At 38.1% G+C, this 15,069-nt stretch overlaps 1 protein-coding gene across 1 annotated transcript; it reads left to right on the forward strand.

Annotated features, from left to right (window-relative positions):
• Window positions 1–380: 380 nt before the first annotated feature.
• On the forward strand, window positions 381–14,529 carry LOC129252884 (uncharacterized). The gene is made up of 8 exons (XM_054891028.1): window positions 381–868; window positions 969–1,119; window positions 1,904–2,634; window positions 3,909–4,354; window positions 7,391–7,673; window positions 12,745–12,895; window positions 12,957–13,690; window positions 13,954–14,529. Exons 1-8 carry the CDS (start codon window positions 572–574, stop codon window positions 14,461–14,463), a joined length of 3,303 nt encoding a protein of 1,100 aa, XP_054747003.1. The 5' UTR covers window positions 381–571; the 3' UTR covers window positions 14,464–14,529.
• Window positions 14,530–15,069: the final 540 nt, after the last annotated feature.

Consider the following 15,069-nt stretch of genomic DNA (forward strand, 5'->3'; position numbering starts at 1 on the left):
TTTTATAGGTTGTAGAGATTTTAAGCCAATAAGTTAAAATTTGTCTACTTAGGGTGTTTTTATTAAAATTATTAACATTTATTGAGCAGTAAAAGGCTTAACCTCAATACGCTACTGATTCCAATAAGAGCAGTACATTTTTTCTTCTCCTAAATCAAAATTGGAAGGTCAGCCGAATATATATAATAGATATGCAAGCACCTAAAGCATTTTTTATGACGTTCCTTAAACCTGCAATGATAAACGTCTTATCACAGACTCCTAGGCTGGAAGCTTAATGACAACAAGGCAAGAATTATCAGGTAAATATTTACATGCAAAAAGCAAAACAAAACAACACAAAAGAGTCGATTGGAATGAAGTAGAGTGGAAGAGAAAGCTGGCATATAAGTTCGTAAAAACAGTTATAAAACGCTGCTTGAGAATAGTTTAAAATAAAATACGCCTTGCTAGCGTGACAGGTATTTGTAATTATATTTTGCCAGTATTTTGTGAGCACAACAGGAACATATGAAAGTGTATTGCAAATATTCAGAGAATTACTTAAATTAAATTGGAAAAAAACCAAAAAATGGCCCCCAGACCATTAACTTCGACTGCCCAACCGATCATCTACACTACCCACGGTCGGGTGTGTGGCCAACGGCGAAGAACGATTTATAATGATGAATATTACTGCTTCGATGGCATACCTTATGCCAAGCCACCTCTTGGCGAATTGCGTTTCAAATCACCACGACCAGCAAACCCTTGGGTGGATGTGCGCATTTGCACGACACCGCCGCCAAAATCTGTGCAATTCAATCGCTACACCAATAGGATAGAGGGTTCTGAGGATTGTTTGTATTTGAATATATATGCAAAAGAGGTATGTAGAGTATGTGCGTGTGTGTGCATATGTATTTACACCTATTTAAAAAAAAAAAACAAAACAAAATAATAATAATAATAAACACAAAAAATCTCAGCTTAAATCCAAAGAACCTTTGCCGGTGATCGTTTTTATACATGGCGGTGGTTTTACGACTGGTGGTGCTTGTCGTCAAACTTGGGGTCCAGATTATTTCATGATGGCAAATGTAGTACTCGTAACTATTGGCTATCGCTTGGGAGCGCTTGGTGAGTACGAAGGGTTTAGTGAACGGGTGTCAGAGATTTGTGCAAATGTATTTAAAAGTCATATATTTGTTTATTTAAAAATGTTTACTTACGCGTATTGTTACTTCCAATAAATTTTGCCTAGAATACCTGCATGCAAATCTTCCATTCTTCGAAGCAAGGCTGCATGCATCCCACCGCCAGCTCATGGAATATGCATACGACTTTCTCTCACACAGCTTCAGCGTACACAAATATTGCTCCTTTTACTAAAAATTACGCTTTACGAGGCAAATATGTAGAATGCAAAGCGTGAAAGCCGGCGAATAAGGATAGTCGCACTGTGGCATGCCGTAAGCTTGTCTCGAACCCACCTGACAGCTGATGCGTGTAAGCCGACGTATTGTCTTGCTTTATTATTAAATTAAACAACTGTCGGGCACAAAAAGAAAATAAAAATCGAAAAGCTCAAATGAGGCATTAGGCTTAGCTGTTATCTTAGCAAAAGATTGTGAGGTAATGCATTCGAAAGAGCAGGCGAGGGCAGGCTTTACGCTAAACAGTAGGCGTTCGCTGACATTTGACGCATGCATACTTCTGCTTTAGTAGCATTAGCCTCAGTGGGCAATGGCCACACATCGTAATTCTATAATAAAAATAATTCGCATAAAAATGAGTCTGCGGCATATAACTTGACCGCGTTCGATTTGTGACAGAATATTTAGACACTCTCCACAAGTTCTATGGAAAATTTATCCCTACCAATATCGTGTGAGTAACATAATTAAATTGCATTTTCTTTCAGGTTTCCTTCATTTCCCCGAACCGGAATTGGAAGTGCCTGGTAATGCTGGACTTAAAGACATCATAATGGCTCTAGAATGGCTCAAATCAAATTACTGCAGATTTAATGGCGATCCCACAAATGTTACACTCTTTGGCCATAGCTCAGGCAGTATGGCAGTACAGTTACTCATTACGGTACCAAAATGCGAGGGACTATTTCACAAAGCAATTCTAATGTCCGGTTTTTCACTGCATATTCAAGATCACCCTGAACGTATCCATCAATATGTCACACACATTGGCTATAGGGGGGTAAAAGATAACAAAAAGATTTTAAAATATTTATGCTCACTTAAGGCGGAAAAACTGTGTGACTTGAAGTTTTTAGTACTAGATGAAAGAGATCAAGGTACCGGGTATATATTTTTCCCCTGCATAGAAAATCCAAGCGTGCCCGATGCTATAATTACAAAAAATCCACTCGATATGTTAGCTGACGAGGATGCTTGGTATCATGACATTCCTTTAATGATGGGCTCTACCACTGCTGAGTCGATGGTGCGCTATAAGTATTTAACGGAAAATCCGGAGGTATATAAAGTATTTGGTGAACGTCCGGAATATTTGGTGCCGCAGGAAGTTTCGCATTATTGTGATTTGACGACGCAAAAAAAATTTGCGAAGAAACTCATCAAATTGCATTTGGGCGAGAAGAGTCTGAGTGCGGCACATGTAATGGAAATTATAAATGTAAGTATATACGAGCGGGGGTTCAATAAGTACCCGTATTAGAAATGAGGACGCCGTTTTTTTCAAAAAAAATTTTTTTTTTTTATTTTTCAACATAGTCCCCTTTTAGAAAGATGCACCATTTTTAACCCTTCCAAAAAATCGATTTCTCGAACTCTCCAAAATACGCCTCTGTCGCAGCGAAAACTTTCTAGTTTGAACGAAATTTTTTTTCCGCGAGCCATTTCTTCATGTTAGGGAACAAGACGCAGGGAACCAGATGGGGTGAATACGGGTGATATGACAGTTTGGCGGCGACAACTCCAGTTGGATGTGCTGGTGCGTTATCGCGCTGAAACAGCACCTTCTTTTTCGCCAAATTCGGTCTTCTATTTTCGTGAAAGCGGTCCAATAACTCACTGTAGTATTGTCCAGTGATCGTTCTTCCTTTTCCTAAAAAATGCATAAGGAAGACGCCGTTCGCATTCCAAAAAATCGTCGCCATGATCCTTCCAGCCGATGGGACTGTCTTCGTCTTCTTTTGAGCAGATTCACCGAGAGAAATCCACTGTTTTGCTTGTTGCTTAGTTTCTGATGTGTAATGATGAATTCAGGTTTCATCAACGGTGACCACTCGTTGCAAAAACTTCTACGGATCTCGCTTAAATTGCTCCAAACACTGCTTCGAATTCAGCAGTCGCATCCGCTTGTTGTCCATCGTGAGTAATCGCGTCACCCATCGGGTCGACAATTTTTTCAGCGCCTACTTATCGTGAAAAATATTAATTGCCATTCCGGTCGACACACCTATGACCTCTGTTACTTCGTGCACTTTCGTTTGCCGATGAGCGAGCATAATTTCGTGGACTTTTTGAGTGATTTTCTGGGTAACCACGTCTCCGGGCGACGTGGTCGCTTCTCATCAAAAAGGAATGCTCGCCCACGTTTAAAATCGTCTATCTAATTGTGGTCATACATAGATAGCGAAGGCTCCCCATAGACATCATCCAACTTTGCTTTTAGCTCCTCGCATCTTTTCCCATCCAAAAACAAAAAGCGAATTACCGAATAGCTGCCAAATCGAAATTAACCCAACAATCAGTCTGAAATTTGTTTTGCCGTCGTTTGATAAATGGCAGCACTCGACGCTAATACCAACTTTCTTCAGGAACGCTCTCTTTTATCAAACACGGGTACTGAAAGAACCGCCCTCGTATAAGGAGTTTTTATATTATTATAATTCCATAATTGAATTTTAACGAATTTGCCTTTTCTAACTATATTCTGCCATATAGCTTTTATCATACGGTTTCATGTACCATCCACTGCATCGCTTGGTGAATTCGCGTTTAATACGCTCACAAGCGCCTACATACCTCTATCGCTTCGATTTTGATTCGCCTCGTTTCAATTTGTACCGCATCAAATTGTGTGGACCAAATGTGCGAGGAGTTTGTCATGCGGACGACCTTGGCTACTTATTTTACATGCCTGAGTCTTTTAAACTCGAACGGAATTCAGACGAACTCAAAATAATCAGAGTTATGGTTGATCTACTCACCTCTTTTGCCGCTGTTTCGGATCCCAATAGTATGCGATTACATCCCATCCATTGGTATCCGAGGGCATCATGTGATACATGCCAGTGTTTCCATATTAGTAGAACGATATCTTTTGTCGAGTGGCCCGAGTTGGAAAATTGTGAGCAGTGGGATAAACTTTACATGGAATTCGGTTTGAGGTTATATTGAGTAATTAACTTTAAGCAAATTTTATTACATATATACACATTTTTATTAAAACTGTATACAGAATTTGTAAATAAAATAAAAACGGTTAAATTTTTAATTGAAGTTTATTTCTTTACCCGTGGCAAGCACTGCATCTGCACTTAGCTGCTTCAATGTATCTTCCAATTTTTGCAACACTTTTGAGAGGATTATTAGGAAATGACCGTCAGCACTTTCGTTGAATTTTCCAGCATCGCTTCAATCAACTCAAATTAATTTTCGTGAAGTAATAACTTGAGTCTTATGAACAAGTAAAAGTCACAGAAGGCAATTTGAGGTAAATACACAGCTTGTTAACAATGGAGCGGGGAGCTAAGGAAAATCGCGTTGCACTGATCGACCAGATCCATGTCAAGACTAATTAGAAATGATCTTCACATGAAAACCTTCCGTCGTTCAACTGGTCATCTTTAGACTTTAGAAAATTAGACTCGACAGATGCAAGCAGCTTCTTCGGTGGCAGGCGGTCAACGATCATGAAAATATTCTTTTCACAGATGAAAAAATGTTTACTGATGAAAAGCAAAACGATAAAATCTGCTAAAACTTCTAGAGACGCAAAACATGTTATTCCAAGGGCTCAGCATGGTTCAGCGTTACTTCTCCTCCTTTCTGCGAAAAAGGGGTTAAGAGTGGGGCATAAGTGTACCAGGAGGATGTATTAGAAAGAGTGATGAAGCAGTTGAAGGATACTCTCTTCAATGGAGAGCTTTGGATCTTGCAGCAAGATTCCATTATAGTCCGTAAGGCAAACACCATCCAGTAGTGGCTAAAAAACAATATTCCTGGTTCATAGCCGCAGTTAATTGACTGTCAGCAAGTCCAAGTCTAAGACCATTACCATTAGACTACAGTTTGTGATTAGAATTGCAGAATATAGCCTACCGAAGGCCTCACAGAAATTTGGAGAGTCTCAAATAATCTTCGGATCGAGCAGCGACGTCTATATCAATATCCAGCAATCACTGTTTAAATTTATAAAAAACAGCACATTTTTACAGTGCTCCCACAAAAGAAAGCCTTTAGCATCTACTTATCTATTGCCGGAACAACGACTGATTGAACGAGTGTGTGAATACGTGTGAAATGAGCGGACACAATTTTGCTGATCAAAATTTTCACTATTTTTGAAAGTATTGTTTTCTCGCAAGTCAAAGGTAAATTTAACCAAAAAAGTTCTATCGAGCCTCATTGCTGGTTTTTTTTTCTTGCAAAACGGTTTCGTACTTGAAAATTTTGATTTACAAAAAAGTGTAGAATAACGACTCCTGATCTCTGGGGAAAAAAATAAAAAGTTGTCGTGGCTCACTCGCATGGGAGCGTTGACGTTGACGTCCGGCGGCCTCCGGGCCATAAGCACGCTCAAGGTCATATAACCCTCAATCAATAGAATTCTTCTCGCTGTTGCTGCGTATAATGGATCACTGTTTTTTCTCTTACCGCTGTATTATGGATTGCCGTTTTCATAACTTTTTAATATTTTCTAAAAAAAATAAATAATATAAGAATTGTTCTCTTTTGGTGGACTGGGTTTTTTCTTGTTTCGTATTATTCTTTACACATTTATTTTGCATGGTTTCCAAGATAATTCGTAATAATAGAATTTTAATAATAATTTTAGTTAAAATAGCTTTAAATCAAATCTTCAATTGATAAAGAGTGTTTATGAATGAAAATGGTTAGTTTTCGGCGTTTGTATTTAAGTAAAATAAGCGCCTGTAATTGGACATTTGTTCAAGCTTATGCAAAAAAATAAGCATTTTTCACGTCCAATATTGCTATTCATTCTCAACGATGATTTATAAAAGGTACTATGAATAAAAAGGTTAATATAGTGACTATATATCCATGTAATAATTTTAAAATTCCGTTCACGCACTCAGACATTATAAGCAAACATTTCGTGGTAGTAATGGAAAGCCAACCCGCCGAGTCCACTGTGACATGAAAGCCCATTTTTCCTCACAATTTTGCCTCGATTGGGCAAACCTTGTAATCTATTATGCCTTGCGTCGTATTAGCTTTTCAACAGCCACGGATGCTCTTAATTTTTCTTATTTGTGAACACAGCGCCTCACACTAAAAACTGACAGTGCACACACAAAAAACTGACAGTGTTACAATAATATCTGATTCAAAACTATGTCCATATAAAATATGGCATATGGACCACCCTGTATAAGTATGCACAACATTTCGGTTTAGCTAATCATTTCACACGCCCACAAACGTGAGTAACAGCAAACAAATCATTGAGTACTTAATATATGAGTACCTAAGTATATAGAAGAGTGCACAAAGAGCCCAGAGTGTGCACAAAGCCTACGCTCTCAGCGCTCAAATGATACTATGATACTCACTCAGCTGAGGGTCAATGCGCTCACGATCAATGGAAAGCTTAGATACTGATTTTCTCACTAGCCTATACTCGTGCATGATACTATTTCTGCTAGTGTCAATTTTTTCATTCATTCTGCTTTGCTTTCTCATTTTTTCAAAGCAACTAGTATTTTTCACGCCATTCGTTTTAGTAGACGTATGTGTTTCTCTATTTGAATATTTTTATTTTATTTTTTTTTTTCTTGTGCTATCTGCTTGTGTTGATAAAATATTAATTAACTGCAGAACGAAATGGCATCAACCGCTCAGGTTTTTCAAAAAAACAAGTAAACAGAAGCTTATCAATTATTATTACTAATGAAGATTCAAAAGAAAACAAAAAAGAAATTTTTTTCGTGCAATATTTTTTAAGCATTTGAGGAGGTTGCTTGCACTCGAACAGCACCGCTCATCGAAGTCAGCTGACGGCAAGGCAAACGGGCAGCGAAAGGCGTATAGATAAATACAGAGAATACCTACATATATAAAACGTAATGAGCGACGAGTAAGTAAACAAATGAAAATAAAAGTAAAACTTATAATAAACTAAAATTAAAAATAAAAATTAAAATTTTGTTAATTAATTCAAACTCTGCCATTATTTGCAGCGAACCTCAAAAGGTAGAAGAGCTTCTCACCCTGCCATTGGGCACAATTAGAGGCCGGCAATGCAAATCGATTTATGATCATAAATACTATAGCTTCGAAGGTATACCGTACGCAGAGCCACCGCTGGGCGCTTTACGTTTTCGGGCACCAAAACCAGTCGCACCATGGACGGACATCAAAAACTGTACACAGTGTGCAAGTAAACCTTTGCAAAATAATCCTCTGACCAATGAAGTGGAGGGATCCGAAGATTGTCTGTACCTCAATGTTTATACGAAAAAGGTAAAGATTAGAATAAGCAACAAAAAACAACGAAAAAACAAAAACGTATTTCAAAAGACGCGCCTAGATGTTGTTTTAAAATAGAACTTAAAAATTTAGTTTGCTTCAGATTTCACTATTTTTATGCGAAATATGACTTTATAATTATGTGTGAAAAATTACATCCTTTAGATGTCCGCCATAAGCAGGTCTACTGGTAGAGTTCGCAAAGCAGTCGATTCATGAAGGCCCAATTGTTGAGCACGCCGTGATATCGCTGATGAAGGTTGTTCAGCAACTTTTTGCGCTACAGCAGTAATACTCTCAACAGAACGTCCAGTTTTTGTCTGCCACTTCTTTTTCTATCCTCGACAGAACCAGTTTCTTGAAATTTCTTCAACAACCTTTGAATGTCGATTCATTCGGATGAAAAAAATCAAATCAAATCAATTCAAAAAATTCGGAAAAAAATTATGAATTTTGCGACATGTTGCCATGTAGATTGGCCATTTTCATAATAAGTTTCAATTATTTTAAAGCGTTGTTCAATCCTGTGAAATTGTGCATCTGTATACTTGAAAAAAGTCAAAGATGTCATAACAAGGTACCGTCTAGGGATTACTCACTACCATGATTCAATAATAAAAGGTTTGCTCAGTAACCAGCTTTCTCGTTTCCTCTCTACAAACCGGCTTCCTTAATAAGACACTGGGTTCCTACTCTAGAAATTTTGAGTACAAGTGGAGGAAAAGTCAAATTTGTAAGAAAAACATTTCATTTTCAAAAGGGTGTGCTATGAGCAAGAACTTGCTCGGTATGTCTAGGACCAAAACAATATGGAGTACATCTTGATATGCGGCTTAAATCAGGATATCACAGAGACTCTTGTTGGGCAATGGAAGATGGAAATTTTAACAATCTGAGCCCAGTGCCTTTCAAATATGGTTGCGGGAGTACTTACTAGGTTGCTTAAAAAATAAATAAGTTAGAAATGTATGTATGAATAATCAAGACTTGGGGGGGTCAAAACTCCAAACTTACGTGGCCGAAGCATAGTAAAGTAAGGCTTAGGTAACATAATAGCGTCATATTGGTGAAACTTCCCAACTTCGTGATCAGTTTTGAATTTAAAAATTAATTCACAAAATATAATTCTGGGTTTAACTTAATAACAATTTTTTTAATACAATATTATTCCTAGCAATCTCCGTTTGAATTATTTATAATTTAAGTAAAAACAAAATATTTTGTGATACCGTTTTAACCAAAAAGGTATTTAATTTATCAATTTTCTTTGCCCTTCTTAAATGCTACTTTTTGTAAGGGAGTGTCAAAATTCTAATGTTACAAGTGAGCAAACCTTTAATAATTGAATCATGATTCACTACTAACATCTAGGCGCAACTTTACTTTTGACAGATCTACAAAATAACAGCAGTGCGAGATATTACAAAGCTTTAATTCGCTTTTTTTCATATATTTTAAAATTTTTTTTTTTTTTTTATTGTAATTAATTTTTTTTTTATTTAATTTTTTAACATTTTTTTCGTTTTTTCCACAAATTTTTTTGTGACAAAGAAGTTTAATATTATATATAAAGGTTATCTCCTTATCTTATATTTAAATATAAAGGTTATCTTCCAAAATTTCTGTTAGAAACCAATACAATTTTTTTTCGGACAATTTTTTCAATAATTAAAAAAAAATTGTAATTTCATTGAAAATAACTATTTTTAGAAATCTTTTTTCTGACAAATTATTATTTTTTTAATTATAAAAGGTAATTTAGAGGATTTTAAATTGAAATAAAAAAATTAAAATTTAAATTTAATGGGCAATATTCTTTTTTTTTGTGTATAACCATTCAGGACATTTATCTTTTTAAGGTACTTTGTTTCAAATATCGGCCGCAACGGAATTGAGCCTTCCGCCAACACCATTTTTGAATGATTCGTTGAGGGACTTCGGTTGGTTTCTCGTGAAAAACTTCAGTAATTTTGGCTTTCAAGGGCCAACAACATGATTCAATAATAAAATGTTTGCTCAGTAAGCAGCCTCACTCGAAGCCTGTTTTACATTTAGACTTTACACACCTCGAAAAATGAAAGTCCAAAGGTGTGATATCACATGATCTTGGTGACCAATAAACTAGTCCCAGATGAGTGTTAAATTGCTCACTGCAACGATGATGCCGTAAATCCATTGTTTCACGAGTTGTATGGCGATCTTCTTTTCTTCTTAATTGGCGCGATAACCGCTTACGCGATTTTGGCCGAGTTTAACAAAGCGCGCCAGTCGTTTCTTTCTCGTGCCACATCAAGTGAAGCCAAGTCCTTCTCCACCTGATCTTTCCAACGCAGAAGAGGCTTTCCTCTTCCTCTGCTACCACCAGCTGGTACCGCTTCGAATACTTTCAGAGCCGGAGCGTTTGTATCCATTCGGACAATATGACCCAGCCAACGTAGCCGCTGGATCTTTATTCGCTGGGATATGTCTATGTCGTTGTAAAGCTCCCACAGCTCATCGTTCCATCGTCTGCGATATTCGCCGCTGCCAACGTGCAAAGGTTCAAAAATCTTGCACAGAATCTTTCTTTCAAACACTCCAAGTGTTGCTTCATCGGATGTTATCATCGTCCACGCTTCTGTGAAATACGTTAGGACGGGCAAAATGAGAGCCTTGTAGAGTGTTAGTTTTGTTCGTCGAGGGAGGACTTTACTACTTAGTTGCCGACTTAGTCCAAATTAGCACTTGTTGGCAAGAAAGATTCTACGTTGGATGTGAAGGCTGACATTGTTATCGGTGTTAATGCTGGTTCCTATATACCCGAAGTCTTTTACAACCTCGACATTATAACTGTCTACAGTGACGTGGGCGCAGATACGCGAGTGCGCTGACTGTTTGTTTGAAGACAGGAGATACTTTGTTTTGTCCTCATTCATCACCAGACCCCTTCGCTTTGCCTCTTAATACAGTTTGGAGAAGGCAGAACTAACAGCGCGGTTGTTAAGGCCGACGATATCGATGTTCTTTAGCCGCGTTATCGCTATTCTCACCTCGTCATGGTCGGGTAGCGGAACGTCATTTCCGTCGTCGACGATTGGGGTGTCGGGATCTTCACATTATCTGTGACATGCGCAGCTATCCTTGTTTAACAGGTTCGGAAAGTGTTCCCTCCATAATTTAAGATTGCTCTGGATGTCAGTCACCAGTTCGCCGTCTTTGATTTTACAGGAAACGCCCCGGTCTTAAAACCTTCTGTAAGCGGCCAAACTTTCTGGTAAAATTTTCGGGAGTTGTTCCTCTTGGCCAGCATCTCAAACTCTTCGCACTCACATATTTCGGCCTCTCGTTTCTTCTTTCGGATAATACGTCTCTCTTCCTTTTTCAGCTCTCTGTAGCGATCCCACATGGCTCGCGTTGCGCCCGTTCGCAGCGTGGCTATATAGGCGGCATCTTTCCTTTGCATGCACGAGCAGGTATGGCGATCTCGTGCTTCAATTTTCAGCATCAAAAAGTCATTTATCAGAACGCAATAGCGTTCGCCATTCACTGTTACATTGGCGCCAGCTTCGTCTTTGAAGAAATATGAGGCGATTATTTCTCCAGCTCATATCGATAAGGCTGTATTCCAATCAAAACCAAAGGATTGTTTTCAGTGGATGTAATGACTGCTCTTGAATAGTTTTTGGTTGGTCTTCAGTCCAAATATGGAAATTTCGCTGATTGACATAGCTATTAAACCAAAAATAGGCCTCATTGCTGAACACCATTTTTTTAATATTATAGTACTGGTTTTTATTTCTGTTAGAAAAACAAAAAAAATGTGTTAGAAAAAATTTATATTTTTAGAAACAAAATTAAAGACTTAGCAAATCCTCCGCCTATTTTTTTTCATTTTTTAAATTATGAATTGAAGGCTATTAATATACCCATCAGGACTCATGGCCTAGTTTTATCAGTGGACTTATGCAACATATTTACACGTGTGCATCCATAAGACTGTTACTTAAAAATCAGAAAACTAAAAAAACATTTAGAAAAATGTTATCCAAGGCGAATTCATTAAAGGTAGTGGAACTAGGCCAACAACAACATTTTCAAATTAAAATGTCACGCCAAAGTGAAAAATTAAGAAGTGATTCATTTACTTAAAACAAATTGCGCATTTTATTATTTTTATTTATTTATAAAAATCCTTTTTAATTTAAACTTACGTTACAAATTTTCAATTTTCAAGTGACAAATTTGAATGTTAGATAATACATTTCGTAATTTTATTTTGTGCTGACATCCGAATGTACACGGCGAAATAACAAAAAAAAAACACCAAATCAGCTGGTCTACGCTTACTTACTAACTTAGGTGGCACTGCAATCAAATGTCGGTTTTGGCCCCCGAATACAAAATAACCCGCCAGCTGTTTCCGATCTGCGCTCGCTGGTGTCAATTAGAAATCCCGAGCGCTTACAAGTCCTGCAGCACTTGGTCCTTCCAATGAAGATGTGATCTTTCCCATCCTGGTCCTTCTATTTGCGGTAGCGTTTCGTACGTTCGACTTGCTGGAGCGTCTTCGTTGATACGGGTGACACGACCAAGCCATCGTAGCCACTGTATGTTTACTCGCTTAGCTATGGCCACGTCCCTATGTAGCTCATACAGCTCGCTGTTCCAACGTACGCGCTTGTACTCCCCAACGCGGAGTGGGCCGAAGCTCTTACACAGAAGTTTTCTCTCGAAGCTGGTTTACGCTACCACCTTTAATAGACTCGCCTTGATCCGACCATTGAAAAAATGTGTTTATTGTCTCAACAAATTAAAAAAAATTGTTATTTTATTTATTAATTATTGAGAATAATTAATAATTTATTATTCAGAAAAAATGTTATTATTGAGAAATATTTGCTTGCTGATTGTAAGAGTTTGAGGGGGGGAAAAAAATGAAATACATATAAACAAAACCAGCAGTTCGGTGCGAAACTTTATATTACCTAGTATTATCAACCCAGGTCATTCACTTCAGTTCTGTGCGGCTTATCGCTAAATTTGCGTGTACGAAAAATGCTTATCTATTTATTTATCTATTTTGTAGCTGAAATCCGAAAATCCACTGCCTGTCATGGTCTTCATCTATGGTGGCGCTTATAGTATTGGTGAGGCCACAAGAGAATTATATGGTCCCGATTATTTCATGAGCGAGGATGTTGTGTTGGTAACTTTTAACTATCGTCTCTGTTCCTTAGGTGCGTTTAGAAAAATTTGATCTTTTTTAGCTAGATTTTTAATTTTCTTTTTCGCCTACAGGTTTCCTCAGTCTCGCCGATCCCACGCTACAGATACCTGGTAACGCTGGTCTCAAAGATCAAGTGCTCGCTCTAAAATGGGTAAAAACACATATTTCACATTTCAATGGCAATCCCGAAAATGTTACTATCTTTGGCGAAAGTGCCGGTGCTGCCTCAGTGCACTTGCTTATGCTCTCGGAGCAAGGGAACAACCTTTTTAAACGTGGCATAGCCATGTCTGGTTGTGCCCTAAATTATTGGGCGAATATGCCGCAAACAAATATGGCATATCGTTTGGCGAAATTTCATGGTTACACGGGTGAAAATATCGATAAGGCTGTATTCCAATATCTAAATGAGCTCGAACCTAACAAGCTGGTCGTGCATTCGTTGCTGAACGAGGAGGAGCAACGCAACTTATACATGTTTGCTTTTGCTCCCATTGTTGAACCGTATGTGGCAGAGGGTTGTGTTATACCGGAGCGGCCTTTTAATATGCTGAAGAAAGCGTGGAGTAATAAATTGTCTATGATGATTGGTGGATCTTCCTTCGAGGGTCTGTTTCTGTATAAGGTCGTTAAGTCAAATCCGGATATAATGAAACGTTTCTACAATGAACCAGAATTGTTATTACCCGAGGAAGTGCGTAGTATGCATGATAAAAAAAAGAATAGGAAAATGGGTCAAAAAATGTTAGCGCTATACTTTGGTGACGAGGCGCCCAACGACAGCGCGCTCTTGAAATATTTAGAGGTAAATATGTGCTGATTCAAGGCGAATCTATTAAAGGTGAAGTTGGTAAATCAGCTGATTTGTTTTTTTTTTTTATTTCGCCGTGTCCATGTGGCTGTCAGCTCAGAATGAAACAAGGTAAATTCATTATTTGGTTTCTAGTTACTTTGACAATCAAAGCATTGTTGTTGGTCTAGTACCACCACCTTTAATGAATGCGCCTTGTGCCGATTTCAAATATTGAATTATCATTCTAACATGAAACTCTTCTTCTCTGCATGCAGATCTTAAGCTATAAACTTTTTTGGCATGATATCCATCGCACCATTATGGCACGTCTAAGCTTTGCACTGGCGCCTACTTTCCTCTATCGTTTCGATTTCGATTCGCCGGATTTCAATTTGAACCGTGCCAAAATTTGCGGTACGGACCAAGTGCGTGGAGTTGCACATGCCGATGAATTGTCCTATTTATTTTATTCGCGTCAATCACATAAGTTGCTTTCCAACTCAGCGGAGTATAAAACTATAAGACGTTTGATTGGCATGTGGACCGCCTATGCGAAGAACGGTGATCCGGACTGCGACGAGTCGAATCCGATTGTATGGGATGCAGTGTCGAAGTACTGCAATTTGCGTGCAATGAATATAGGTAATGAGCTGGAGTTTAAGGAAGTTCCAGAGAAAGAAAAATTAAAAGTGTGGGCCGACTTATACACAGGTCCCTCACAATTGTGTGGAGCGTCCTCGGTGACGGACTACGATTGGGGCAAGCCGATACCTACTATAATATAAAAAGTGCAATTTCAGATATATCTGTAGCAAATGTTTTACCTCTACTAAAAATTCACGTATCAATTACGGGCCTGTTTTTATGCAAAGATATCTTAAGGTACCCTCAGAGGTGTGATAAGAATTTTAAATAACAAAATAATTTTATGCAGTCTAATAAATTTTTTGTAAATAGTTTATTTCTTTCTGTATTGTACTTATTCTCTATAACACAGGTACGGTCAAGACTGCCTCATAGGTTCCATTTTTGTAAACTCTTCGAAAGAGTTATCATCGAATTTGAACCGCTACCAGTCGGTGCTACGCTAGCAAGAATACCCGGGTTTGAATCCACCTATGGACTGTCACTTCAGCAGCATTCCCCAGGAAATTTAGTGGAGATATTTTACGCTTCTAGAAGAACAACAGTCGAAAATGATAATTCGTAGCTTGCAGAGTGATATCTGGGCATTAAAATCGATGAGAGACTTAAGTTTCAAAGAGCACATTGAAAAAGTGAGTGGAACGGCAACCATGGCAGCGCTAGCAAGAATTATGGCCAACATTGGTGGTCACACCCAGAGCAAGAGAGCGCTTGCCATTTCCATGGGAGCCGGTTCTACGTTACCG

This window comes from Anastrepha obliqua, chromosome 1 (assembly GCF_027943255.1).
Source record: "Anastrepha obliqua isolate idAnaObli1 chromosome 1, idAnaObli1_1.0, whole genome shotgun sequence".
Taxonomy (NCBI): domain Eukaryota; kingdom Metazoa; phylum Arthropoda; class Insecta; order Diptera; family Tephritidae; genus Anastrepha; species Anastrepha obliqua.